The sequence below is a fragment of the Calonectris borealis genome, chromosome 6 (assembly GCF_964195595.1).
Source record: "Calonectris borealis chromosome 6, bCalBor7.hap1.2, whole genome shotgun sequence".
Classification (NCBI taxonomy): domain Eukaryota; kingdom Metazoa; phylum Chordata; class Aves; order Procellariiformes; family Procellariidae; genus Calonectris; species Calonectris borealis.
In genome coordinates, this window is record NC_134317.1 from 31,062,842 (window position 1) to 31,088,151 (window position 25,310).

Here is a 25,310-nt window from a genome sequence, read left to right on the forward strand (position 1 = left end):
AGGCACAGCAGAGTAAGACGATCAGCAGTGCAGCAGCACAGCAAGCAGCGAAAGCAAAAAGCAGCCACTAACGAGCACTAGACTCTCATATACAGTAAGGCAAGCAAGCCCCATGGCAAGCACAGGAGCCTGCCAATTAATAGCTGTGTTACCAACACTGTTTTCAGCACAAACCCAAAACATAGTCCCATACAAGCTACTATGGAAAAAATTAATTCCTTCCCAGTCAAAACCAGCACAACCTGATATTCTGTCTTGAAGATGTGTGAGTGATAATTACAAGAAGCAACTGATAATAAGTTAAATACATACATATATTTGTCTTTCAGGTCTCCTGTGCATGTTTAAAAATCTGTATGTAATCAGCTACAGTGTGCCTATAGGGTAGAAATTTGCTTATTTTTTTCAAACCCCTCATAAATATTGTCAGGGAAAGAAGAAGAGGATTTGAATTTCATTCATTCAGAAGTGTATTATTTAAGATTTCGGGAAGGAATTGAATTTTTTTAAAAAAACAGTTGATTTTAGAAAATTCATAGAGGACATTGGTTTGTGTATACCATCTTGTGATAAAAGCTTTCACTTGCAGTGTAGCCTGAAAAGGATGGTACCTCCTGCTAGCCTATCTCTAATTAGTGCAGAGGAGGAAAAGGAGAGAGAGACCTTTTAGTAATTCAGTAATTTGGAAAAGTAATTAATTGAATAAGCAGTATGGAACGGAATACACCCATTGTTCGTATACTTCAATTTCCTATTAGAGATCTCCAGATTCTGAAATCCTCCAATTTGTTTCGAGTGGGCTCATTTGGGTGTTGTTTTCCTCATGCTCAGGTGAGGGGATCCTGCAGTGAAAGATGAACTTTAGTGTAATACATGATTTTTGCAATGACATTGAAATTTTGGCTCTGTAAGGAATATGTATTAAGAACAATGATAGTAAGGAAGAGTTTTTAATATATTCCATTTAAGAGGTATATGTTCTCCAAAGTCAGGATATTGATTCAGCTCACGTTTTATAAAAGTATTACTCTTTTCTTTCGTCTTGCATCTTTCTTGAACTGTTTTTCCTAAGAAATAGTGCTTCAGTTTGCCTTCCTAGTGTGCTTGTAGTACTGTGCACCACTAATACGTGAGGGTTTTCCACATAGGTGACAAAGCCTTCTTTTTGGATGAAGGCAATCCCTCCCTTCTTCCCCCTGCTAAAACGCTGAGCGTTTTTTTTTTTTTTTAAATTAGTGGCAAATTGCTTTGTTACAGAAGGACCCAGATATGCCTAAGTGGATTTGCTAAACTTCAATTTGTAAGGTCAAAAAATATATACATTACTGTTTGCTTTACTTTACTATGCTTCTCCTTATTTTGTGATTATCAGAGTTTCTTTTCACCTTTCAGAAAACGGGGCAGTACTTGAAGGCTTGACAAATGCATCCCAGGTTGAAAAACTGCTGCGTTCCTCCTCCTCTTCCTCCTTTAGAAAATTGACTTCTTTAAAGAGGTAAAGTTGAATGTTGTACTTTCTGTAGAAAATGTTATGGGTTTTTTTTTCCAGGCAAAGTGAACTAAATCTCAATTTCTTCTGTAGCGTGTCCTATGGTGTTCTAAATTAACTTATATCCATGTCTCATTCTGATGACTGATATCTGTTCCCCTACCTATTGAAAAGGATGTCTTTGGAAACCTTTGTTTGCAGAGATCTATTTAGTTGTGTTGTGTTATTTTATAGAATTACTTGTCAGCGCTTCTGCTGAAGTAAGTCATCCAAGTGTTACTTGAATTTAAATTAATCTAAAGTTATTTCTGAATCAGATATCTTTTAGGATATTTAAACACGCTTTAGAAATCTGAGGCAGTTCCTTACCCACAGGAGGTTGTATTCTCCGAATGACTTGCTGCCAAGGGCCATGCTAAATGCTGTATGTAGCCCTGTTCATACAAAGTTGTTAACATTGAACTTACAGCTTCCCAACACAATTTTTATGTCTTATTTCACTTAATTTTCCGTTTAACAAATACTGATCTGTTAATATAAACCTTCTTTCAGAAATCAAAACAAGTACGTTCTGAGACCAGCATAGGTGATTCCAGTCACCTAGTCTGGCTATTCAAAGGCTATTTATCATAGGACTTCCATAATGTCACTTGTATATCAAACCCATAACTTTTGGTTGAGTCTAAATAATTTTCAAAACACATCTGAAAAAAAATTGTAAAAAGTAAATAATTCACTTCATGTTTACCTGCCTTTTTCTTATAAATTTTACAATAAATTCTGCAAATAATAGCACTTAATATATTATTGACATTACTTGAATGATGTTGATGAGCATAAGTGGTTTTGGGATTAAAGATGATTGTGGCAGTCTTCATCTTGTTATCATCTGGTTGTGGAAGTGTTTCTCTTTTTTTCCCCATCCCAGGCTAAAAGAACTTCAGAAAAAGTTGACTGTATTGAAGAAAAAAGGGCTTTGAAGCTGATGAGTATTTGTAGTTTTTAGGAAAAATGTGGTAAAGATATATGACAGTGTGTGACAGCTTTGTTGCATATAATTGTTATATAGCAATATCGACTTCCTTAAAAAAAAAAAAAGTGACCAAAGCATCTCTTAAAATACAGTGTCCCTTCACAGATTTTCTGTTTCTTGTTTCTGTTCTGCAGCTGTTAACCTGCAGGTCCTGTCAAAAATAAACTTTTGCTGAAACCTTAACTAAAAATCACTATCTTTGAATGTCTAGTATGGCTTCAAACAGCTCTTATATTTTACTGTCTCCTCAATGTATCTCTTTTCAGGTCACTATTCTTAGGCTTTAGTCTCTAGTATTAGGCTACAGCTTCATTTCACTTCATCAGATTAAAATTTTCTGGGATCTTAATGACTTACAGGTATTGCCAACCTGTACTGAGATCACGCAGAAAGACAAAATGACCCTTGTTGCTTAGACCTATTTAAACATCAAGCAAAAGCGTCTAATGATGCCTTGTGCTTTAAACAGTCTTGCTATTGCCTTGAGAATTAGATTTATGAGAATTCAAAAGATGTTAGAATGTGACTGTTGTACATAAAATGGAAAATAATAACAAGAGTTGTCCTTGCAAGTTTTCTTTTTTTTGGTTTCTGAGAATTCCGACATACTTTTAGAAGAACTAAATCTTGCAGTTTGAACAAGAAGCCTCAAAATTCTTTAACAACAAGCTTTGAGGAGTAAAGTTCTGCTGTTAGGATTTCTAATAACTGTTTTTATGAAACTGCTTTACTTTGAGTTGTAGCTAGAACTGTCGTTACAATGTCTCACATGATTTGTTCCATGATGCTCTTTTACTTTGCTCCACTTGTCTTTTCTTTGTACTATATTTGGTAAGGGAGCAAGAATGGGGTGATGTGTTTGCCTTAAATAATGTACATTTTGGCCTGAAGCACTGAATCCTTTTTCCTCCTCCCCCATTAATATGCAGTACTTTTTAGTAAAAGTCTGAAGAGAACAGTTTAGTCATTGTTAGAAAATGGGACCAGTTGTCCAAAATGCAACTTTTCCTATTGTTTGATATTATATAATTCTATTGGAAATATGTTAACACCTTTTCATTGGGGTAGGATTTTACAAAACTAAGTTTTGCTGCCAGAGCTCTTATTTAATTTCTTTTTTCCTTTCTCTTCTAAAAGTAAGAGAGAAGCAAAAGAAGTAAGAAAATGCTGGGATCAGAACGAGGTGTTGTGGAAGAATGGCTGTCAGAATTCAAGGTGAGCTGGGAAGATGAATGATAGCTATATCTTAGGCTTTATGCCACAGAACATTGATTTTTTTTTTTTTTTTTTAATATCCAATAATTAAAATTTTAAATATCTATTACTTGATCTTTCATCTTCTTATAATGCATGCAAAGGTCTATGTAAATGAGTCAGCTGGTACATAATATGCAATGCATAGTTCTAATAGTAGTTTATTTTTTTTGTTTATTATTGTAGACCATAACGCTGCTGTAGCAATGTGTTTCTTTTAAAGCATATATTTCTGTAGATCAAGCTGATAGAATGTAACTAACAGCTGGATAATGCTGCCCAAATTTCTAATTGAGCAACTTTTCTACTAATTTTTTAAAAATAAAAATGTGTGGAGTTTAAAAAAATGTTAAAGAAAAATATTTGGCTGGTTTTTTTTCTTATGGTCTGCATAAAATGAATTGTTTTGTCATGAAGAATATGAAGTATTTTTAAGCTATTTTGAATGTTGATAATTTTGCTGAGTGAAATACAAGATAATGCGTAAGCAAGAAAACTGGATTTCATGACTGGTATGAAATTAATCTCTTATTTAAATTAAGAATTAGTAATCCCTTGCATCATTGATGATACACGATAAGTCATTACATGCTGTTGTTGGAAATTTGTTGAGGAGCCAAGGATGCAAAATCCACAGACGTGGTTGCTTGGTGGGACTTGAGGCTGTCCATGCTCGTTCTAGATTATCCACACCTCTTAAATAATTCAAGTTGATTTGATAAAGACTTTGAAAAGTCTTTATTTTATTTATTTAAGCTTGTTAAATACAGAATATCAAGAAAGAGAGTCCTCATATCAAGCTGGAGCAAATGATTTTATGAAAGGTAAATCTGAAACTGCTTTTAAATTTAACCCTGAAAGTTGGTATGTGCCCCCAAATGCTATTCATATGGAGAAGAACTGATATGGAATGAACTAGGTTACAAGTCTGAAAATTTACTGAACTTCAGGAATTTTTTTTGATGTTGGGATGAGACTAAATCCTTTTGTGGAGATCTTTAATACTTGGAAGCATTGATTTATCAGGGTAACACTTCTTTTTTTTTTTTTTTTTTCCCCCCTTCTTTAGGCATTACCTGAAACACAAATTTCCAGCTATGCAGCTACATTGCACCGAAAAAAACCACTGGTACCAGCTCTTTATAAGGTCATTCAAGACCCAAATAATGAGGTAGGAGACTTTAAAAAAGATTTTTGTTCACATTCTTACATCTTCCACCTCTACAACTAAAACTAGAGTAATTGAGAAGTGGAGATGGAGAGGAAGATCTTCGATTCTTCTTTCTAATGTAGTCTAGGTATGGGTATCATCCCTCTTTTTACTCTCTTGTTTTTTGACGGTTACTTTAATGCCTTTCTGGTAAGATACAGCCTCATCTGCTCCCAAAAACACAGTTTATGCTGTCTGCTAGGTTTTACTTGTCACAGCTGACTGTTACACTTGATTTGGCATGAGTTGGTTTTTTTTTTCCTCGCAGAAACCACCTTTCAGTCATACCAGAGACAAAGTAGGCCTTACAGTGAAGCTCAATGTGCTTCTCATCTGGTGGCTTATTACAGTGGAAGATGGAATCAGTTTATTAAATCCTATTTAAACAACCAGATCTTCTTTTGCTTATAGTAGTATCATGCTTGTGTAATCTGGTTTACACTGCTGTAAACAAGAGCAGAACTAGGGCCCCAAAATATAAGTATATACAATGAAAACTTAGCTTACCCTTGTACATAATTCATTTTGCAAATGATGTTAAACTGAGGTTTCTATTCCATTAGCTTCTGCTATGAGCATTTCTGGGAAAGTGTGTGAAATACGACTTCTGAATAAATTGTGCAAGCATACCATTCTCTGCTGTGCAAACTACTTTAGATAAAATGCTTCAAAATATTTGATTTATCATCTGTGACCTCTTGTATATTTAAAAATTAAATGGCAAGTGTACACAGCAAGGAAGTTCTTTATTTTCCTAAGCATAGCTCAGCTGCTTTTGGAAGCTGAATGCTTGATTGAGCTTAAAGGAGATTGCATAATGCATAGCTGTCAACTTCATTTCAGTGTTACAAATAACTTGCATAGTGACCTTTTTCTTTGTACTGAAGCTACTGTTACTCTCTCTCCAACCTGAAGCCACCATTGCTGCTGTTGTCTTTTAGTATATATGTATTTGTGTGTGTGTACACTTCTGAAAATGTAAAAGCTTTCCTTTGCTTTGAGAATAAGCATTTGGTTCTTTTTTTTTTTTTAATGATGCAAAGTACCAGATTTGCAAAAAGAGTATCTTCTTACAGGTGTGACAGTAATGTTATGTTATTGCACACTGATGCTTGTCAAATATTACTCTTTGGAACTGCTGTTGCTGTTTGGGCCTGATTCTGATATCAGGTATAAGATAAGCAATCCCAGAGTCAAAGATGACTAGCTTCAGGTTCTGCTTGTTAAGGCAGTATGTATTTCCTTGTTGCATTTCTTCCAAACTTATTTGCCTGTGAGGAGTATAACCATAGTAAATTCATTACTTTGCATAATTATGTCGTAATCTTTGGCTCTAAGTGAGGGGTTTTTAAAATATGCCTCATAGGGCATTATTTGTTAGAAGAATAACTGATTACTTATGAAGATAAATCATAATCTACTTATGTGGTAGATTATTATAAAAATATACTTGCTGGATTCTTTAACTTGATGGACAAGTAATTTTTTTAGTACAACTTAGTCATAAAGTTGACCTATTTTTAAAACTTCCTGGAAGGGGCAAACTGTTTAGGGCAAACATGAATTTTTCTAGAATCACATAATTCTATCTCGATAAGACTAGGATTATTAATTTAGCATGGAATCAGTACGTTTATGAACCAAAACAAACAACTAAGGTGCTTCTCTTTTTTGACAGCTGTCTACCAATTTGAGAGCTATCAAATAAAGGCAAGCATACTGTCAAGTTAAATACAATTGTTACTGTTTCCCTTTTAGGAAATTCTCTGACTTTTTTTCATACGGAGAAGATAATGACTGGAACAGAAAGTTACATAAAGAGTAGACAGTGATCTTCCTCATAAACAGCTCATTTAACAGCATAATGTATTGATTTTTGCATAGTATTTGAATTCTAAAGTGACGTGCTTTTGAAGTACTGGTTTTTTAGATAGTTTTATAATTTTTGGAGTTGGTTTATAGTGGTAGACAAATGCTCTATGGATTTTAAGTTAATGCAGTACTGAAATTTAAACATTGAATATTCATGTTGGGCTGTTTAGATTTAACTTGGAAAGTTCAGCCTTGAAACAAAATGAGATCACCTTTGCAATGCCAGGCATTTCCCAGACCCAGTACTCTTCAAATAATACTAATTTCACCCATTATGTTATAGTTAAGTCTAAAATGAGCACATTATTTTCTACCACGATTGAATTCTTCAAAAAGGAAAGCATTTCCAATCTTTGTCATGCATTTTATAATACATTATAGTTAACTTCAAGGTATGGCTCTTAAGATTTGGTAAACTTGTAAAATAAGCCAAACTAAAGCTATTCATCAGCTTCCTTAAAACATGAATAGTCTGCATCTCTGTGAGGTGTAAAAATGAACTCTGCAAATTATATCATTGTCACTTAACTGTATTTAAGCCAGTAAAAATTTCATTTGTAGTTGTTTGGTATGCTAATTGCTGTTTATGCTAATAGGAAAGCTCTTAATATAAGTTTTTAGTTTGTCAGAAAAGAGATACAGTTATAAGAGGCTTTTTACTTTGGATTTTTTTGGCTGACTGCTGTGCTACTCAGTTTCCTTTGACTTTGGACTGAAAGATCTTCAGAATTAAAAAAATGTGTGCCAGTTCATGTATACACATGCTACTGGTGACAAAAGCTCTATTTCCTCTGTTTATCCAGTGTCTTCTCAATATTTATATTCAGAAAATTAATTGGAAGAGGCTGGTTCTCTGAAAAGCCAGATAACTAGGATGCAAGGAAAACATTTGTTCTTTCTTGCAGTGTCAAGTTTTGTATTTCCAGGTGGGAGGTGGTCATTCTATACTTTGATAGGAAAAACTTGGATGTTTGTGCCTTTGAAAATATTTGTGTTGTAGTGTCTTTATGATGGCAGCTTTTTCTTGTGGACTTAAAGCTCTGAACACACCAAAAGTACTATGGTAGTTGCTACAAACAACTTTCAGGTTTTCACCTAAGTAATTTGCAGTTGTTAAACCTTTTGCACAACTAATATGACAACTACTAGAAATACTTGCAGCACCAGTGACTGGATATTGTTTGTATCTTTCTAGGGAGCATGGTTTCACTTAAAAAACTAATTTTATAAAATTTTCATTTGAAAGAAAGTAGAATAAACTCAGTAACTGCTCTGGTTGAGTCTCATCTGACTTTAGCTAAAGTAAATTATTCTTTTCCATTGTTTTTAATGGGACTTGGACTAGACTGGCTAATTTCAAATAGGAAATAGCTTTGGGCTGCTTTTGTCTCTAATCTAATAGAAGTACTATTTATAACAATGCTGCTGTATATATCTGGTTTCTGATAATATTTGTTTAGCTTTTCTTGCACCTGTTATCTCCTTGCAGATATGCTTGTATGTATTGTTTCCAGAGATTTCTTCTTTTTCTTCTTTACGCTAACTTCTTGCTCATATTTTCTTTTAAAGAAAACCTACAAATTTATTCCGTGATCTCTGAATTATTTATTAACCACTTTTTTTTTTTTATTTGAACATCTGAAATGTGCTGGGCCTTTCACAAAACAAGGATACAGTTCTGCCTCTGCGGATTTAAACATTTACTGTAACAGATGGTTTTAATAATTAGTGTCACTTTTACATAGAAGTTTCTACTAAGTAAATATTAATTAAGAAATAATATACTTATGAATCTTTTGAACATAAAGTGCTATATATGTATGAAATACTGGAATAAATATACTAGATAAAATAATATATGCTCAACTTCATAGAGAAAGCCCTGGCATTGTTTTATTAAAATGATTGTAATAGAAGTTTACAAGCTTCTAATTTCATTTAGATCCCAAAACAAAAATTAGGTGTTGAGGTGTTTTACATATATGGCTTGTAAAAATCTGTGTGCTCCAAATTACTGGACTTCTGTCATTCTGTATCAACGTTGTCAGTGTCAGCTTTCTTCCCTCCCTCTCTTGTGCAGCCTGTCTTTGCTTCTGTTGTAAAAACAGGCTTTTAGCTTAGAGTTACTAGGCTGTCAATCAGAAACCTTGTTATACAAGGTACTTATACCAGAGCCTTGCATAAGAAGAGATTTGTCTGATAGCAAAGTTTTATTTTACATAGATGTCATGTTATGGCTTATGTAATCAGTGGTTTAAAAATGGTATGCTTCATTGACCAGAATATTGTGTATTAGAAATGAAACGAATGTGTTCACCCTTTCTTGGGTTATGCACTCTTAAGGTCACTATCTTGATAGAAAATTCTGTCTGTTTGTGATATACTAGAGCAAAATATCTAAGTCTAAATATGTGTATGTGAAGTTGTACAGTCATACAGATTTATGGCATTGCACATTTATCAAATGTTCAAACTAATCACTTGTAGAAATGTCTGTCCCTCTGCTGATAGCAAGGGACTTCTTCAAAGTTTTTTAAGAGGATGGATGGTTCACAACAAACCACAGAAGTACATCTAGCATAGCAGAAGAGTGACAGTGAATTCTACAGGAAATTCTACATACTAAGATTTTGATGAATAGTCAAATTAATGAAAAAATAATGCATCAAAGTCTATGAAACATACTGCTAATGCTCTGAAAGTCCGAAGGTGCATATCTCTGGGAGTGAGAGTGTGTACTGGGAGAGGAGTCGTATATGCCTTCTCTGATCTTCTGGTCTGCACTGGGTATTTCCTATTTATGCCTTTTTGTCTCACCAGTACAGCTGCTATTTTGTTAGTCAAATGTAAGGTTTTTATTGCTCTAAAAAATGATATGTATAATTTAAAGTTTAATATTATCATGTATGTATATGAGAGCTGTATAAAGCATGTATGGTTAGAAAGAAGAGTTATTTGAGATTCTGGCCTCTGTTTCCTGACTCTGTAACTCTTTTATATGAAGAGAGATGCTTTAGGTTACATGGATGCCTCCGTCTTTTTGGACTTTGAGTCCCATGAGTATTTTCCTTAGGTCAGATCATCCCATTTCTTAAATGTAATACTAGGTACTGGTCACAGACCTTATCAAAATTCCTCTCTGAATTTTTTTGTTGTTGTAGTTTTTGACTTTGGTATTAAAAACTTGATGAATTATGGGAAAGGACAAGACAGTTTGATGTGGTTCTTTTTCTTTTTTTTCCCTGTTCATTAACATTTTCCCTGTTCATTAACAGTTCTGTCGATGCTTCTTAACTATTGGTTTGGCATTGTAGACTCTTAAAATGGCAGGGTTTTTCTTGTGCTTATATCATACTGACTTGATAAAGGCCTTTTTTGATTCTTGTACTGAAACCCAAAGGGCAGCTCAAGATGGAAAAATCAGTTTGCATTGTAATGAACAAATGCACGCTTGTTGGGTTTGAGACTAAAAAGCTATAGGTAAGAAATTAATTCATATTTCTGTCAATAGACTTGTCATTAGCAGCTGTCATTAGCAGCTAATCTTTAACCTTTGTACTTTTATGAAGCTTACAACTGCACCATTAAAGTTTTATGGTACACATAGTTCAAGCCACATGCCTTAAATTAGTACCTGTATGCAAAATAAATCTCATACTGACAGCCCTAGAGAATAATGTTCTCAAAGCAACAAGATGGTAGTGGCTGTAGTAAGGCCACGTTTCCCAATACTGCGTACCAGTGCCCCTCAGGTCTCCTTAAAAGGAGTGCAGGTACCATTTTGTTTCATTCATTTACTTGCCATCAAGGAACATCGTTTTTGCTGGCTGTGGTGGCTATATGATACAGCCCCTATATTTGCTATTTCGTTCTCCCTTATTAGAGAAGCCTAACTGTAATTCATTAGCCTTTTTGCCTTTCCACAGCTCCTGGAGCCTGTTTGTCACCAGCTCTTTGAACTTTATCGTAGTTCTGAAGTTCGCCTCAAGAGATTCACACTGCAATTTTTGCCAGAGTTGATCTGGGTATATCTGCGTCTTACTGCCAGCAGAGATAGGCAGAGTAATGGTTGCATTGAAGCATTGCTGCTTGGCATTTACAACTTGGTAAGTGAGATGAGTGGGAATGGCTGGGGAGAGCTTTGATCTGAGGTTTTGCGTCACTGACCACTAGGAATAAAGTAAATTATTGGAACAACATATTTAAAATTATAATATGCTTACATGAAAGCATATTTAATCTGGAGAAAAGCATAATGTAATGAAGGTTTAGTAAGAACATGTTTGCAAAAATGTTTTTTATTTTTTATAGTAATCTTTTGGGGACAAACATTTTAACTAAAAAGGATCATCTCATGGGCTTTCTTGAACTGTTATATACTTGTGTTTGTAAGGAAATTAAGTAGCCCTCTGTAATGTCCAACTTTCTATGGAGATGACTGTCAGGCCAATGTGCTGACAATCTTCATGTCTCACTTCCCCCCACCCTCCTGCTTACTCTGAGTATGTCTTTTTAAGGGTAATCTGAGGCTGAAAGCACTCTGCATGCTAGCACTTAGATACATGCATGTGTACATTTGAGGCAGATAGTTGTCTTGAGTGGAACTGTGATTTAGAGAGTAAGTAAAGATAACTGTGGATGATTAAGTTTGGTTGTTGGATGTAAAAGTAGTTTTTTATATCCTTACCTTAGCCTGGAAATGTTTACTCTTGTAATGTTATGAGGCTGTTTGATAAATTTAGCAATACTGCCAAGATGGGCATTCTCTGATGGGAATTTCTGTGCTATAGGACTTTAAAACATGTTATACTGAAACATTGCCCTTCTCTCTGCTATCATAGTAATCCCCTCCTTTAAATTGTGTATTATGTTTCCACATATGATGAGACACAGAACAGTCAAATTGTGATTCTTAAAGGAAAAAAAAAAAAAAAAAGAAATTCTTGTTATGTGTCTGTAGATCAGCTCTAACAACTGGAAGATCCAGTTATTTTAGATTTATTCTGCTAGAAAAAAAACATTGGAAACTGCTTGGTGGTTTTTGTTACTGTTTGCTGGGTTGAAGTAGCATGTTTATCTTTGTCGATTGTTTTCTCATAATGGTCCTTTTGCAGTTCCTTTGAAAGTCATGTTGGTGATTCATATTTTTTAAAGACAGTAATTTCTTCTTTCTGTCCAGATTTGAGAAAAAAGAGGCCTCAAAATGGGCAGTGATGCCCACTACTTTTTTTATTTAAAAAGTTAAGTTGGAGTTTTTCTGCACATATACTGAGACTGAATGATTGAAGTTATTTTCTCAATTCTTAGGAAGTGAAAGGCAAGGATAAATCTTTTGCATTCTGCTAAATTCTATCAGCTGTCCTCCCACTGTGATCCTTAAAGAGTACTACAAGTACTGTGTTACCTTGGACTAAGTTTTCACATAAACTGGAATGACTAGACCACATTTTTTGGAAATTTGCTGTACAAAGTGAAAACGCAGGATTCTAGACTCCTTTTTGGTATAGTCTTATGTAATTGCTCTTAGTATATTTGCTTTAAAAACTGCTGGGTTTGCTTATGTAGTAGCCTAGCAACTATAAAATCTGACCAGTTTGAAAGCCTTTGAGAAAACATTCCGTGTATTTCTTACTGATAGAATGCCTGAAGAAACTTTGCCAGTCCCCTTGATTTCACCTTCTCTGTGGTGCATTTATTATGAAGTACTGCCCGTTGTCAGCAAGTGACTCATCAGCCCTCATGTGTCTATATCTTTTGGGCTTAAAGTTTAGCCTTGCTCCACTATGCAATTCTATTTATTAATAAATGTTATAATGTAAAGGTGGGCTAGAAAAGCTTTTTGTTCTTTTTTGGTTTTTATGAAGTCATGCTGATCAAGGAGTCAATGCTGGTTTTTTTAAGTGTTGCAGACTGATTCTGCAAAACAGTCTGTGATAGAGGTCTTCCCCACTTTTTAAATATGGATGTAAATTTGCTGATATTCTGCAAATGCACAGAGACCTTAGGGTGTTAATAGTCTTATCAGATCAGGACATCTAACTTCTTATTTCTTAAATGCCTTCTCAGATTTGAAAATGATTCCAGATCCTATCTCCTTACTTCTGTTTGGTTTTGGTTTTGTTTTTAAATGCAGGAAATTGCTGACAAAGATGGAAACAACAAAGTTTTATCTTTCACAATTCCTTCATTATCTAAACCTTCAATATATCATGAGGTAAGAGAGCTGCTGTGGTAAATTAGAATTGGATCTATTAAAGGAATGAAAACTGGATCCATTTGATGCAACAGGCCTTTTTAGATGCATCTTGTTGCAGTAAGTTTTCAATGTCAGTAGTTTGCAATTAGTGTAATCAAATTCAATAGCATTAGTAGAAGAATAGGAATGTAAATATTGCAAAATCTTTGCTGACAGTGCCCATTTTGAACAGAGGTTAGTTGTGTTGTAGTTGCAACTGTGGTTTTTTGCCTCCTACGTGTTAGTATAAAAGTAGTTTCCCTTCTTCTAACTCTTCCTTAATACAGTTTGAACTTGGAATCATGTTTTTCTTTCTTTACCGTTACTGTACAAGAGGTCTATGCATTTAGGATAAACTTACTATAAATGGATATGTAAGAATCAAAAAAATTGAAAATTGCTCTCACCTGCTCTATTGCTTGTAAGTGTGGAAACTGTTTATAATAAAGAAATTAAGTAATGTTTTTAGATTTACTGTATTCTGGAATAATCTTCATTTTTACAGATCACAAGACAAGTGTCTTTTGGGTCGGGTGCTTAGGAGTTTTAATGCTTTCGAGGACCTTTTACTTATGGCTTGATTTCTCCCCCCTCCTTCCTCCTCCCACCACCTACTTCTAGCCCTCTACTATTGGATCCATGGCTTTAACTGAAGGAGCGCTATGTCAGCATGATCTCATCAGGGTAGTTTACAGTGACCTTCATCCTCAAAGAGAAACCTTTACAGCACAGAACCGGTAGGTGGACGTATTCTAACATTAGAGGTGCTTCACTAGGCAGACAAGAAGTCCTTAAACATTAAGACCAAATATATTATGTGTTCAGTCCTTTCTGAACATTAAGTGCTTGAAAATAAATCTAGAGAATAATCTTGTTAATCTTAAGGTATAGTATTTTTGTTGTTTGTTCCAACTTTGTGTGCTCTTCTACTAGTTAATTTAGAAGAGAGTAACTTTTCTGTCATTTCTGTGCCTGTCAGGAATATCTTTGCGTTTATGTCTGTCAACTCAAATTTTCCTGGAAGTGTAACAAAATTCAGCTTTGGATATCAAGCTGTGACTGTTTTTTCCACAGGAAAAGAGGAATGGAGCTGAGTGGATAGACAGAACTAGGGATGAGAGAAATTGCCCTGCTGTTATAGTGACTGCCAGCTTTACCTGTGTCTGAAGCCAGCTCTGGGAAAACTGATAAAATAATTTTAAATGCATTGCAGACTTGTCCTGTTCTATAACTTTGTCCAAACATTATGCCATATGCCATTTCCTCCATAGTTCCTGCATACGCTAGTGGTTTTAAGTAGTAATAATTTTAAGTGTTTAATACTGACCCTTTAATAGCCTGTTTCAAGTTAGTGAATTATAATGAAAGGGGACTTCAGGATTTGTGTGTTTACTTCTGACACTTTTTCCTGTGGGGTATTTTTTGAGACTGAGTTGTAGAATTCTTGTGTAAAATTCTGATGAAGTATTAAGAATTTAAACCATGCAAGGTTTTGCTCTTGTCTCTCTTCAGGTTTGAGGTGCTGAGCTTTCTTATGCTGTGCTACAATTCTGCTATTGTCTATATGCCTGCCTCTTCTTACCAATCACTTTGTAGGATGGGTTCCAGGTGAGACACTTGCCTTTGAAATAGTCTTGCAGAGTGCATCTAGACTTCTAAGTATTCATCCAGCACAAAAAGAATGAATTTACTTGTGTTTACTAACTTAAAATATGTAACTCTTGACCAGTCCTGCAACTTAATTGGAAATTTGAAGCTGTGCTTATATACAGATAAAACACATGGATTATCTTACTACTCCATGGGCTTTCATTCTAGTTATGTAACTTTCTGTTATTTGGAAAGAAAAAAAAGCTATTTTAGGGGAAAATTAGTTGAAGCTACTCAGACTGATTTGCATTTTTTGGATTTACATATCTTTCAGACATTTTTCAGTATGGTCAGCTTAAAAATCCTGTGAGGAATACCACCAGTTTCGTCTACTTCCAAATATTAATGCCTTGCTTCTGAGGATGGTTTATATGAAGTGCTTGCACAATGTTCTGGGTTTTAGTGGCTTGTTTGGATTTTTCTTTGGTGTTTTTTGTTGGTTTTGGGGTTTTTTTTTCCTTTTTTTCCTTCCTTTTTTCCCCTGATAATAGCATCCCATTTTCTGGAGAATTCACTACTGTGATTTCTCAAACTCTTATACATGCCCTTTATATAACCTTCTACTTGAATAGTCTTAGAAGCATCTGGTTGGCAAAGATCCCTGCTTTTTGTTCTGAAAAATCTCAAGTATATCTGATATTCCCATATGCCGTTTTTTACCAGCATTTTTGTCTAAAATGAGATAAATTCTCTCTCCTGCTACCCCCAAACAGAGAACCCTCTTTAAATGTTTTTTTTATTCAGCACAATACTGCCATGGAAGAAAAGCATTACATGCAATTCAGTTCTGTAGCAGAGAAGGATCAGACTAGCTTCCAACAACATATATTCTCTAGTAACACACACATGCAGTTGAGATTATATCCCGTGATTTCTGATGGGAATGGGTTAATTCTTGGTATGCTTCCATCATCTTCACTTGAGTTGTGGCTGTGCTAAATTTGTCAAATATGTTGAATTTTCCTGCATTTGAAAATTAGATCTGTTCTTTGGGTAGAGAAGAGAGACAACATTTTATAGGTCAGGGATTTTTTTGTTGTTTTTGAAACAGTACAGCAGTTATTATGTATTAGTGGCCACATGTTGCTTCCATGATGAAGATTCAGATATTAAAGTTATGAATAAATTACTCTTTTTTTTTTTATGGAGACTTAATGCTGTGCAGGATATGGGAAGGCAGGCCCTTTTTCAAGGGTCAGAAGTTTTGTTGTTTTTTTTTTTTTTTTTTTTAAAGGCAGCTGAGAGCAATTATCAAGAATACCGTATCTGTATTATCCAACTTTAGGTAGAAGGTGATTGCATGCTGTCATCATACATTAGATGGGAGATGACATATTTCTCTTCTATGCCACTGAAATGTTTCCTTTAAAGAAACTTGGTTTCGGTTACTCAATTTTGGGGAGAGTCTCCTACTCAGTGGCTGGCAGTAGAGAACATCTTGCCACCCTCATTCTTTAGAAGTTGGTTATGATTTGAAGAAAACAGATGGAATTAATGGCTGTATGGGAATAACACTGGATTATCAGCAAGCCACATCTCAAGGTGCTGTTATAAAACTGCTTTAATGGTTGGGAGAGCAAAACAAGAATGTTCTATGTTGCGTACTTATATTTTGAAAAATAAATTTTGAAAATAAACTAAAATCTCTGTGATGTAAAGACATTTGCAGTCTTTGTGGGGTTAACATTTTGTAACAATGGTGTGTTTTTTCAGGCTGTGTGTGAGTGGATTTCCACGGCAGCATGAGAAATGCTGGAAAGAACACTGTGGTAGAGTGGTGTTAGACCCTGACTTCATGGTGCAGCTGCTCACAGGTGTCTATTATGCCATGTAAGTGGGTGGGTTTTTTGTATAAAGAGAAATGTCTGTTTTTACATAAATTAAAATACAAATGCTAGTTGTTTTATGATTGAAAAAATAGGTAAACTCACAGCACAAGTTTATAACTTGATTAGTGTATTTCCTATTACTTGCTCGCTCAGCCATAATAATTTGAAAATATCTTTGTCAGCATTAAGTTAGGTGATGAAGGGCCAGCAGTAGGTGCTGAAGAGAGTTAGGCTTCTGGCTTCATCTTTTCCCAAGTTTCCACTACCGCCAGATACCTTCTGTTCACAGGAATAATGAGCTTGGATGCCAAGATAACCTGATGAAATGCAGACCTCTTGAATGTCAGTAGCTTCTGAGGTAGCAAAAATCCATTTCTGGTGAAAATTCAGTTCTGCTAAGAGGTGTTAACCTTTACATCTTGACCCCATTTTTTTATTGTTTAAGTTTGTTCTGATTATGGCATCAGCTTTGCCTTGCTTGAAGGTGACAGGGAGCAGCTTTTTTGTTATACCAACCAGATTAATAATAAAACATTTTGCCTATACTTTTAAAAGAAGTGAAGGGGCTGGGGTGTACATACAGTTGATGAATTTCTACGTAAGCAAAGAAGTGAAGAGCTGGATTTGGGCAGAAAAAAGACAAGATTGAATTCGTAAGATATGAAAGATAAATATCTTTCTTTACTTTTTAGATATAATGGTCAGTGGGATCTTGGCCAGGAGGTGTTGGAGGACATAATTTACAGAGCACAGCTTGAACTCTACTCACAGCCTCTGCTGGTAAGAAACAATCCATTGCAATTTATGGACTTGGTTAAGAGGAGTATGGATGTGTTTCTGAAGGGGGCTGGTAGTGAAAGCATTTGTGGCCATGTACTGCGCTCCCAAATGCAAGTGGTTGTTAACAGCTGGTGTTTGCAACATAGCTATTTATACCATGCTTTTTCTGCTTGAGTATTAAGTTAGGGTGTTGGGATCTCCTAGGACTCATTGATGCTGAAAGCTAGGATTTTCTAATATATTACAGTTGGATCAAAATGTTTATGTTGTTTTGGCATAAGCTACCAATGAGTGATTCAAAGAAGCTTAACCAAACGGTTCTATGTCATGAGACATTGGTTGCAAAAAAGGTGTTTTCTTTGCTTCTAGATCTTCAGCGGGGCTTAGAATATGCTGTGTGGTTTAACTGATAACACAGTAGAAAAAGCAGCAACAGGATAGAGCTGAAAATGAAAAGGAGCTTCATCTCCAGAGTCAATGTCGGATTTTGATTGATCGAAGTCATGCAGGTCTTAATCTTTACCTTCTTTAGAGGAACAGCAGTAGAATGGAGTTCTGTGGCTTTTTCAGTTTCCACTATACTTACTGTTCTGATCATAAAAAGAGAGAAATGAAATGGGGAAAGTGGTGAAACTGGGCTGGATGCAGGTGGATGTGATTGGGGAGGATGAGGAGGTTGACAGAGAGAAAGGAGGAATGGAAGGATTTTATTTTTTGTCAGATGTAGGAATGAGGATCAACATAAGAGGGAAAATTAAGGAGAATAAAGTAAATAAACTATTGTCTCACTTTGTGCATCAGAATTATGGCTAGAAGCCTTTAGTGCTCCTCTGAACTAACAGCAGTAAAATCTGCTTTTTACATAACTGAGAAAGAAGCGGATTGGGAAAAATCTTTTTATGTGGCAATCTGAGATCCCTCGCTTCAGCAATAAATTACATAAAATTATTCTCTTGATGAATTAATATTGGCTGTAAAATTTATCTACAGGCTTTCTGACACTTCTGCATTTTAAATGCTTGATATCCATTGAATTATTATAATAGTTGGTTCCTTTTGGAAATGACTCATCGCTCCATCAGATTGAAAGTTTTAAATTAAATATTGAACCTGCTGAATTGGGCCGCCCTATCAAACTATACACATTTAAAAGGTGTGTAGGAGAATCTGGAACTTAATTCAATTGATGATATGACAATTTTCAGTCCTAATTGTTCATTTTTAATCAGTTTGGCCTTAGAGATTACTTCTGGTTGTAAGAATCTTCTAGAATGTCTTCGGTTTTTTCCAAAGCTACTTTGCCTCTCCATCCCATTGTCTGGTGTCGGTGACATCATGACATCATCAATTTTTCCCTCTTCCCCAGTTGTGAGGTTTTTCATGCATATGGAGGCACATCTTTGGTGTTTTCTTCTTAATTCTCTGATCATTGCCTTGCTTCCTATGTTGTTTCACTGCAACTTTTTAAAAGCAGCTTTAAGAAATTGTCAGTTTTATAAAAAAATGACCTGCATGTCCTTGGCCTCATCCTATATATTCAAGCGATTTAACTTTTTCAAAGTTTGGAGTCCTTTCACCTCATTGCATTCTCCAGGAGATGTGTATAATTTAGCAGCATTATAAAATTTTGTATTTTAAACTTAAAACTACTGACGGCAGGTAAATTATTGTCTGTGCAGCATCCCAGATAAGTTTCAAGTTCAGCCTCTGCCTAGGATTTCCTAACAGCAGCAAATTCTTTGAAGTCCATCTAATATTCAGGCAAGCCTCCACGCTAGGATTATTTTATATTATTTAATATAATTTGATATTTTAATTAGATATCTGTACTCAAGCTATTTGTATAATTATGGGAATACCATCAGTCATCATTACAATGAGAAACGTCATGGTCCCTGTGTTTGGTATGTCTCTTGGAGAAATATTTTTGACACTATAGTAGATCCATGCTCTTATTTAAATAGGTTTATATTGCCTGTGGACTTAAAAAAAAAAAAAAAAAAAAAAAAAAAAAGCTGAAATAGCAGCATCAGAAAGCTATGAAATATCTGTGATGTAGAAGTGGTCTTCTTTCACTGTTACCCAAGGACTGCCCTGGAAACGGCGGGAAGTAATGCAAGGAAAAGGCTTTTTCTGGGAAAAGTATCTCTGTTAACAAACACTGGGTATTGGTTTCATAGTCATGAAAACTGGGAGTTTCTAACAGAGAGAAACTAATCCACAAGGCTCAATATTAGTACCAAGCCAGCGTTGACCTGGGGAGTAGCTCAGTTCCAGTCAGTCAGTCTCTTCCTCTGAACACAAGAGTTCTGTGCTTGTTTCAGACGGAAATCTCTGTCTTCAGAGCAGAGACGCACAGGCTTTCTCAGCCTGGTACACAAGAAGCATGGATCAGCAAGTACCTATTGTGACAGCATCTTTATCTAGTGTATTTTATTGATGTACTTACTGCTTTTGTTGGATGTTCTTTTCCTTAGAGCTCCTTTCTGGTAGGCAAGAGTGAATGTCTGGCCTGAAACCAGCCCTGCTTTGTCATCGATAGTTGCAGACTTGGCTTGCTGAGTCTGAATTGTGCTGTTTGTTTGTTTTCCTGCCTTTCAGTGCTGGATTAGATGTAGTGAGCAAGTTTTTTTGCATTCTGAAGGATCGCAATTTTGGATTTTTTTTTCCATCAGAGAAGGGTTGTGACTCATTCAAACTGGTTGGTTAGATTGTTTCAAAGTTTTACTGTTACATTGATTTTTATCTCCGTATGGTTCTCCTCAGTCCCCAGAAGTACAATTTGTTTGCTGTTAGAAAGGGCCAGCTGTTAACAGGTTCAACAAGGAGAAGAGCTCTGTCACTTTTCTGGTCCTGTTGCAGAAGCTTTCTGCTACTAATTTTTAGATTTTAGTCCTGTATACTGAGAAGGGTAGCTATTCAAAAGAGGGCGCAACTCTAGTGAGTAGAAGATGGGAAGGCAAACCATTGTATACTGTTGAACTTGATCTGCTTTGGTTCAGTACAGTAGAAATGAGTTTCTGAAGTCTTTAATGTGATCAAGGATAGGGTGAATGCAGTTTGTACCATTTCGAGAGGATGGCATGGAAAAAGGCCTTTGTGTGAATAGAAAAGCAGTTCACAAATAAGTATTGAGGCTGAGAGAATTGCCTAGCAAAGGGCAAATCAATGTTCGACAAGTGGAAGCAGAATGATAAGGAGCATTTTTGGGATGGTGCCAATAATCTTTTGTGCTGGTTAGAAGTCAGACAGGAAGGCAGTGGAGATGATGTTTAATGGGAAGTTACAGGATCACAACAGCAGCTGGAGATCAGGATCAGCTGTATGGCAACCATTCCAGCCCCCCAGGAAGTGAAAAAAGTCTTTGATTTAGTTAACATCCTGTGATCTGTGGCTTTACTGTTTGAAACAGTTTCATTTCTTCTCATGATTGCTGGATGGTTTGCCTGTTATAACTTGTAGCAAAGTCACTTTTACTTTATTATAATGGGAATAAACACCTTTGATTCATGGAGCTTTTATGGCATGCCATATGCATTGATATAGTGTTCTTATCAAAGGTTATCTGAGATCTTCACAAGACAAATAATACAAAGTTCTGCCAATAGAATCTGTTCCAGTGGTTTAGTAGATTTCTCATGGTTTGTGTTTTTGTGAATGCTAATGAAAGACGACTTAATTGGTTAAGCAGATTTGGTATATGTGGGCTTTGGGAGTTCAAGGAATTTGTTGGATGTCCTTTACATTTCCAAGGCCTCTGGCAATCTCAGAATGTCAAAACATTGATGAGGTTTAAAAGTGCATTAATTCTGTCATTAGGTTGAGGGGAACACATGAAAATGTGCTTACAGCATAAAACTAGGAAATGCTTGATTGTAGTAATGTGCTAAACAGCTGATACTACTCCATCAGCTAGCCACAAGTCTTTATACAATAAACAAAATGCTTGTTCTTAGAAAAAGGACATGGTCTAAAAGGAAGAAGAATGTATGGATGCATTGTCAGAAAAGTGGCATATCTTGCAAAAATGCATGTTCTAAAACAGATCTGTATTTCATTTGAGTGCACAGAACAGTCAACCTTATAGTTTTATCTGTGTCTTAAAATAGGGTTTATGTGCCTTTGCCTTGAGATAACAAATAGACTACATGTATTTAAGACATGCAGATCACATGTATTTAAATAAATGTGCTTCTCTTGCCATATAGTGAACTCTGTTCTCTCAAGTTGCATAATGAAATTTTTTTGTGATACAAGAGAAAATCCATTAGGAGGCAACGTAAAGTTGCTTTTCATAATGTTCCTTGTAAACTGTAGTGGAGAGAATAGCCTGCCCAAATTATGATGGGAACTGTTGCTAAGTAGGATTTTGTAACAAGTTACATTTTCCATAGTTGCTTTATTTTAAGTCTAGATGTCTGGAAACTGGCCCTGTCTCCCCCATGCACAAGGCCGTATGCTGTTTGCATTGGCTTGGCCTGTGACTTAGTTTTATGACATTCTTAAATGGTGTTTTCCTTGTCACTTTACAGTCTCTTTTGGATGGAGACCTTCCTGTGTAGGTTGTTACCTCTGTCAGTACAGGTGGCAAACGTGGAACGACATAAATTACCTCAAAAAATGGAGAAAATTCAGCTATATTTTTGGGAGTAGGTTTGCGATGAGCTTTTCAATGTACTTATCAACTGTGAATCTTGGGGATGGGGCCATCCATCTGGATGGGATCTGGCATAATCAACAATTTTTGGTTGTTTCCCTTTCTGTGTCTGGCAAGAGATCTAATATCGCTATTAGTGCAATCAAGGACACTAATAGTAGAGCATTTTACTTTTATCTTAGGTTGCAAATGCCATGAAGAACTCACTGCCCTTTGATGCTCCTGACGCATCGCAAGAAGGCCAGAAGGTACTGAAAGTAGAAGTTACTCCGACAGTGCCGAGGATTTCTCGGACTGCTATTACAACAGCTTCTATCCGTCGTCATCGCTGGAGGAGAGAAGGTGAGCTTTCTCTGCCAAGAGCAAATACTGTAGTGTACTGTATTCATCATCATCACTGTAATCTGGCTTCTGAGTTTGAATGTTTGCAGAACAGTTGGTTGGGGTTTTTTTTGTTTTTTGTTTGTTTTTGAAAAGTGATACTCCATAACAATGTGTAGTATTTTACATCTTCAGAGCACTGCATGAACATGAACATTTGGGATGTTTGTTTTGTTTTTGATTTGGTGATAACCCATGAGGTAGGTGAGAAAAAGGAGAAGCTGGAAAATTTTCAGTAAGACTTCTTTTTTTCTCCATGTAACACAGCATAAAATTGTAGGGGTCTAGTTTGGCTTAGAATTTGAGTTCTTTCTTTAATCCACACTAAAACTCAACTGCCTCCCATCACAAATAGCTCAGGGAATAAATGGTATTATCCAGACCTTTTAGAGTTCCAGCTACCTAAAGCTACTGAAGGCAGTGGGAGAGGGAAAAACGGAACATCACACTCCTACCATCATATGGCCCAATTTAGAGAGGGGCCATGTCATAAAATGGCTTTGGATAGCTCAGAATTCATCCTTATTTTTCCTCAGTGAGTACTTATGTTGTATGGAAGTGTGCTTGACTGTATGAAGGGGGAAAAAAAAAAAAGTAGTAATATTTACCTTGATATGATGACATCTTCAGTGTAGGTGTAGCAAAAAGCTTGCTTTGAAATCACTTTGTCATACTTATAAAGCTTTGTTGCTGCATGTATAAAACATTGTTTAAAAAAAGCTGCATAAATGGCAGGAGGTAAAAAGTAGAGTAACCTAAAAATTAACTGAGGGTAAAGAAGTCTGAAAACAAAGATTACGTATTTTCCTGTGGTACTCTTCCCCCCCACCCCTGTATCATGTGCAAAAGGATTTGATGACCTCTGGTCTTCAGCTGAATCAGGATGTCCAGGACAACAAGAAGATGTCTTCTGTTTTCAGGACTCTGGGTCATGTTTGTCTTCACTGTAGTTGCCATTATATTCATTTGCTAGTCTCCGGTCTACAATATAGCCCACCTGTCCCTTTCTGTGGATGTTCTCACAACTTTTAACTAAGCATGGGTAGTGTTTTGTGTTTGTTCCATGTCCGCATAAATCTTCTATTTTCCCTGCCTGGGTTGGAATGCCAAGAAAGGAATAGAAAAGCACTAAAATGTTATATGTTGAATCCCAGATGGCTTTGACTTCTCAAACGAGGCTGACTCAAGCATACCTGGCTCACCGATCCAACACGGCTCCACAGACCTAGGGATCAAACGTGAGCAAGAGGGGGAGGTGCTGATGCGCAGGACCCCTGAGCATGGCTTCCCGGAGCCCACCTTGGCAGCAGCCACAACAGAGGGTAGGACAGAGATGAGGAGGCAGAAGTCAGTGAGGCAGTTGCTGGAGGAGGATCCTGGCTCCCTATCCCCAAGCAGAACTTCTTTCCATTCTAGTGTGTGTTTCCGCTATCCCAGGGTGTATTAGCTTCTCTTTGCAATACACGCATCCCCTATATACCTAACATCAGGTCAGGTATCACCTTTTATTATCATGTGGGCTGGCCTGGGGCTTGCATCTGTGTGGTGAAATTCTGCTTGGCATGGCAAAAAAAAAAAAAAAAAAAAAAAAGACAGGGGTAATAGCCAAGAGCTTTGGGATTGCTTGGAAACCTATTACTGAGCATGTTTAATCTAATATTCAGAAGGAAAAAATGCACCAGATGAACATGAATCTAGGCCTGCAAAGTAGACAGTGTAGAGTATAAATAGATTTGGCTACAACTTCATTACAATAGCGTCTTGTTAGTCTGCCGTTTTTAAATTTCCAAGAACGAAGTTTCCTGTTCCTATTAAAGATCAAGCCTATCTAAAACAGATATACCACTGCTGATGTTTTTATTTGCCAGTCATCCTTTAATTGAAAATTCATACATGTGCAACTCGTTTACATGAATGAGCTGGCTGCTCTAAAGACAAGTACCAAAAAAGTGCTTACGTTTTCAAGAAAAAATCAGGTTGTCATTGCTTTCTTTCTCAGTCATGCTGTCCACACAAATGCTGTAGGACTTTGTAACTCTGCATCCAAGAATAGCAGATAGAGTAGCTGGTAGAAATCTATTTTGCTTAAGTTCATCTGTTAATTTTCTCATCTTTGCTCCATAAAAGATGTGGTTTTGAGTACTGAATTTGAATCATGATTTCTCCTCAGAGATGACAATTAATTCCTTGTAAATTTAGCTAAACATATTTTCAAGTGTTCTCCTATCTTAAGTCGTCTTTTCTATCTGAACATTCCTTTGGTATTTCCAGCCTCTATAAGCAGATCAGTTGATCATAAATGAGATTTATTTGCACATTTGGATATGAGCTACATAGGTTTCAGATTTGTTCTTCTGGAAATAATAATCTGGAGAATTTGGAGATTTAATGTAGTGTTACCACAGAATCCTTACCTTCAATCAGAGTTGCTGTCAAACAATAATTAAGACATCATGCTTCTGTAGAAGGTAGTCGCATAAAAATGTTTATGCGGGTCTATAATCTACTCCTTGGTGCATAGTGAGTTTGAGCATGCTCAGTAAATGAGTCCTGTCTTCTCCTAAATTCACTTGTTCAATTGGTCTTCCTCCATTTTCCTAAACTTTGCATGTGCATGACCTGAAGGATATGGAGAAGTCCTCAGCAGCAGAGAACCTTCTGGGAAAGACAGGAAGTGGGAAAGAAGTTGATAAAGATGTGGCCTTCTAGTCTTAATTTGTTTTAAGACATCTACATAACTTGGCATGTTCTTGGATAAGGCATCATTCCACATGCTTTACTTCAATAGAAGTGGGTTGAATACCCTTTACTTCTGTAACATTAGCAATGTATAATTACCTGCTTGAGCGAACTGAATTCTGCCAGTTGATAGTACCTGGGAGAAGGCCAAGGAATGGAGTTTGGCTTGATTATCAGTACA

The 25,310-nt window shown here is 36.1% G+C and overlaps 1 protein-coding gene across 3 annotated transcripts in view; it reads left to right on the forward strand.

Annotated features, from left to right (window-relative positions):
• The window catches only part of LOC142083689 (hyccin 2), a 79,111-nt gene that overhangs the window by 24,458 nt on the left and 29,343 nt on the right, over nt 1–25,310 (forward strand). For 2 of the 3 annotated variants that reach the window (XM_075153483.1, XM_075153485.1), the window contains 11 exons: nt 1,393–1,495; nt 3,660–3,737; nt 4,846–4,947; nt 10,785–10,964; nt 12,992–13,072; nt 13,715–13,830; nt 14,606–14,701; nt 16,457–16,573; nt 17,265–17,352; nt 22,192–22,351; nt 23,545–23,712. In XM_075153483.1, coding sequence (XP_075009584.1) covers nt 3,687–3,737; nt 4,846–4,947; nt 10,785–10,964; nt 12,992–13,072; nt 13,715–13,830; nt 14,606–14,701; nt 16,457–16,573; nt 17,265–17,352; nt 22,192–22,351; nt 23,545–23,712 — 1,159 coding nt within the window. In that variant the 5' untranslated portion in view covers nt 1,393–1,495; nt 3,660–3,686. The remainder of the gene's footprint in view (nt 1–1,392; nt 1,496–3,659; nt 3,738–4,845; nt 4,948–10,784; nt 10,965–12,991; nt 13,073–13,714; nt 13,831–14,605; nt 14,702–16,456; nt 16,574–17,264; nt 17,353–22,191; nt 22,352–23,544; nt 23,713–25,310) is intronic. The other variant, XM_075153487.1, reaches the window with a different exon arrangement.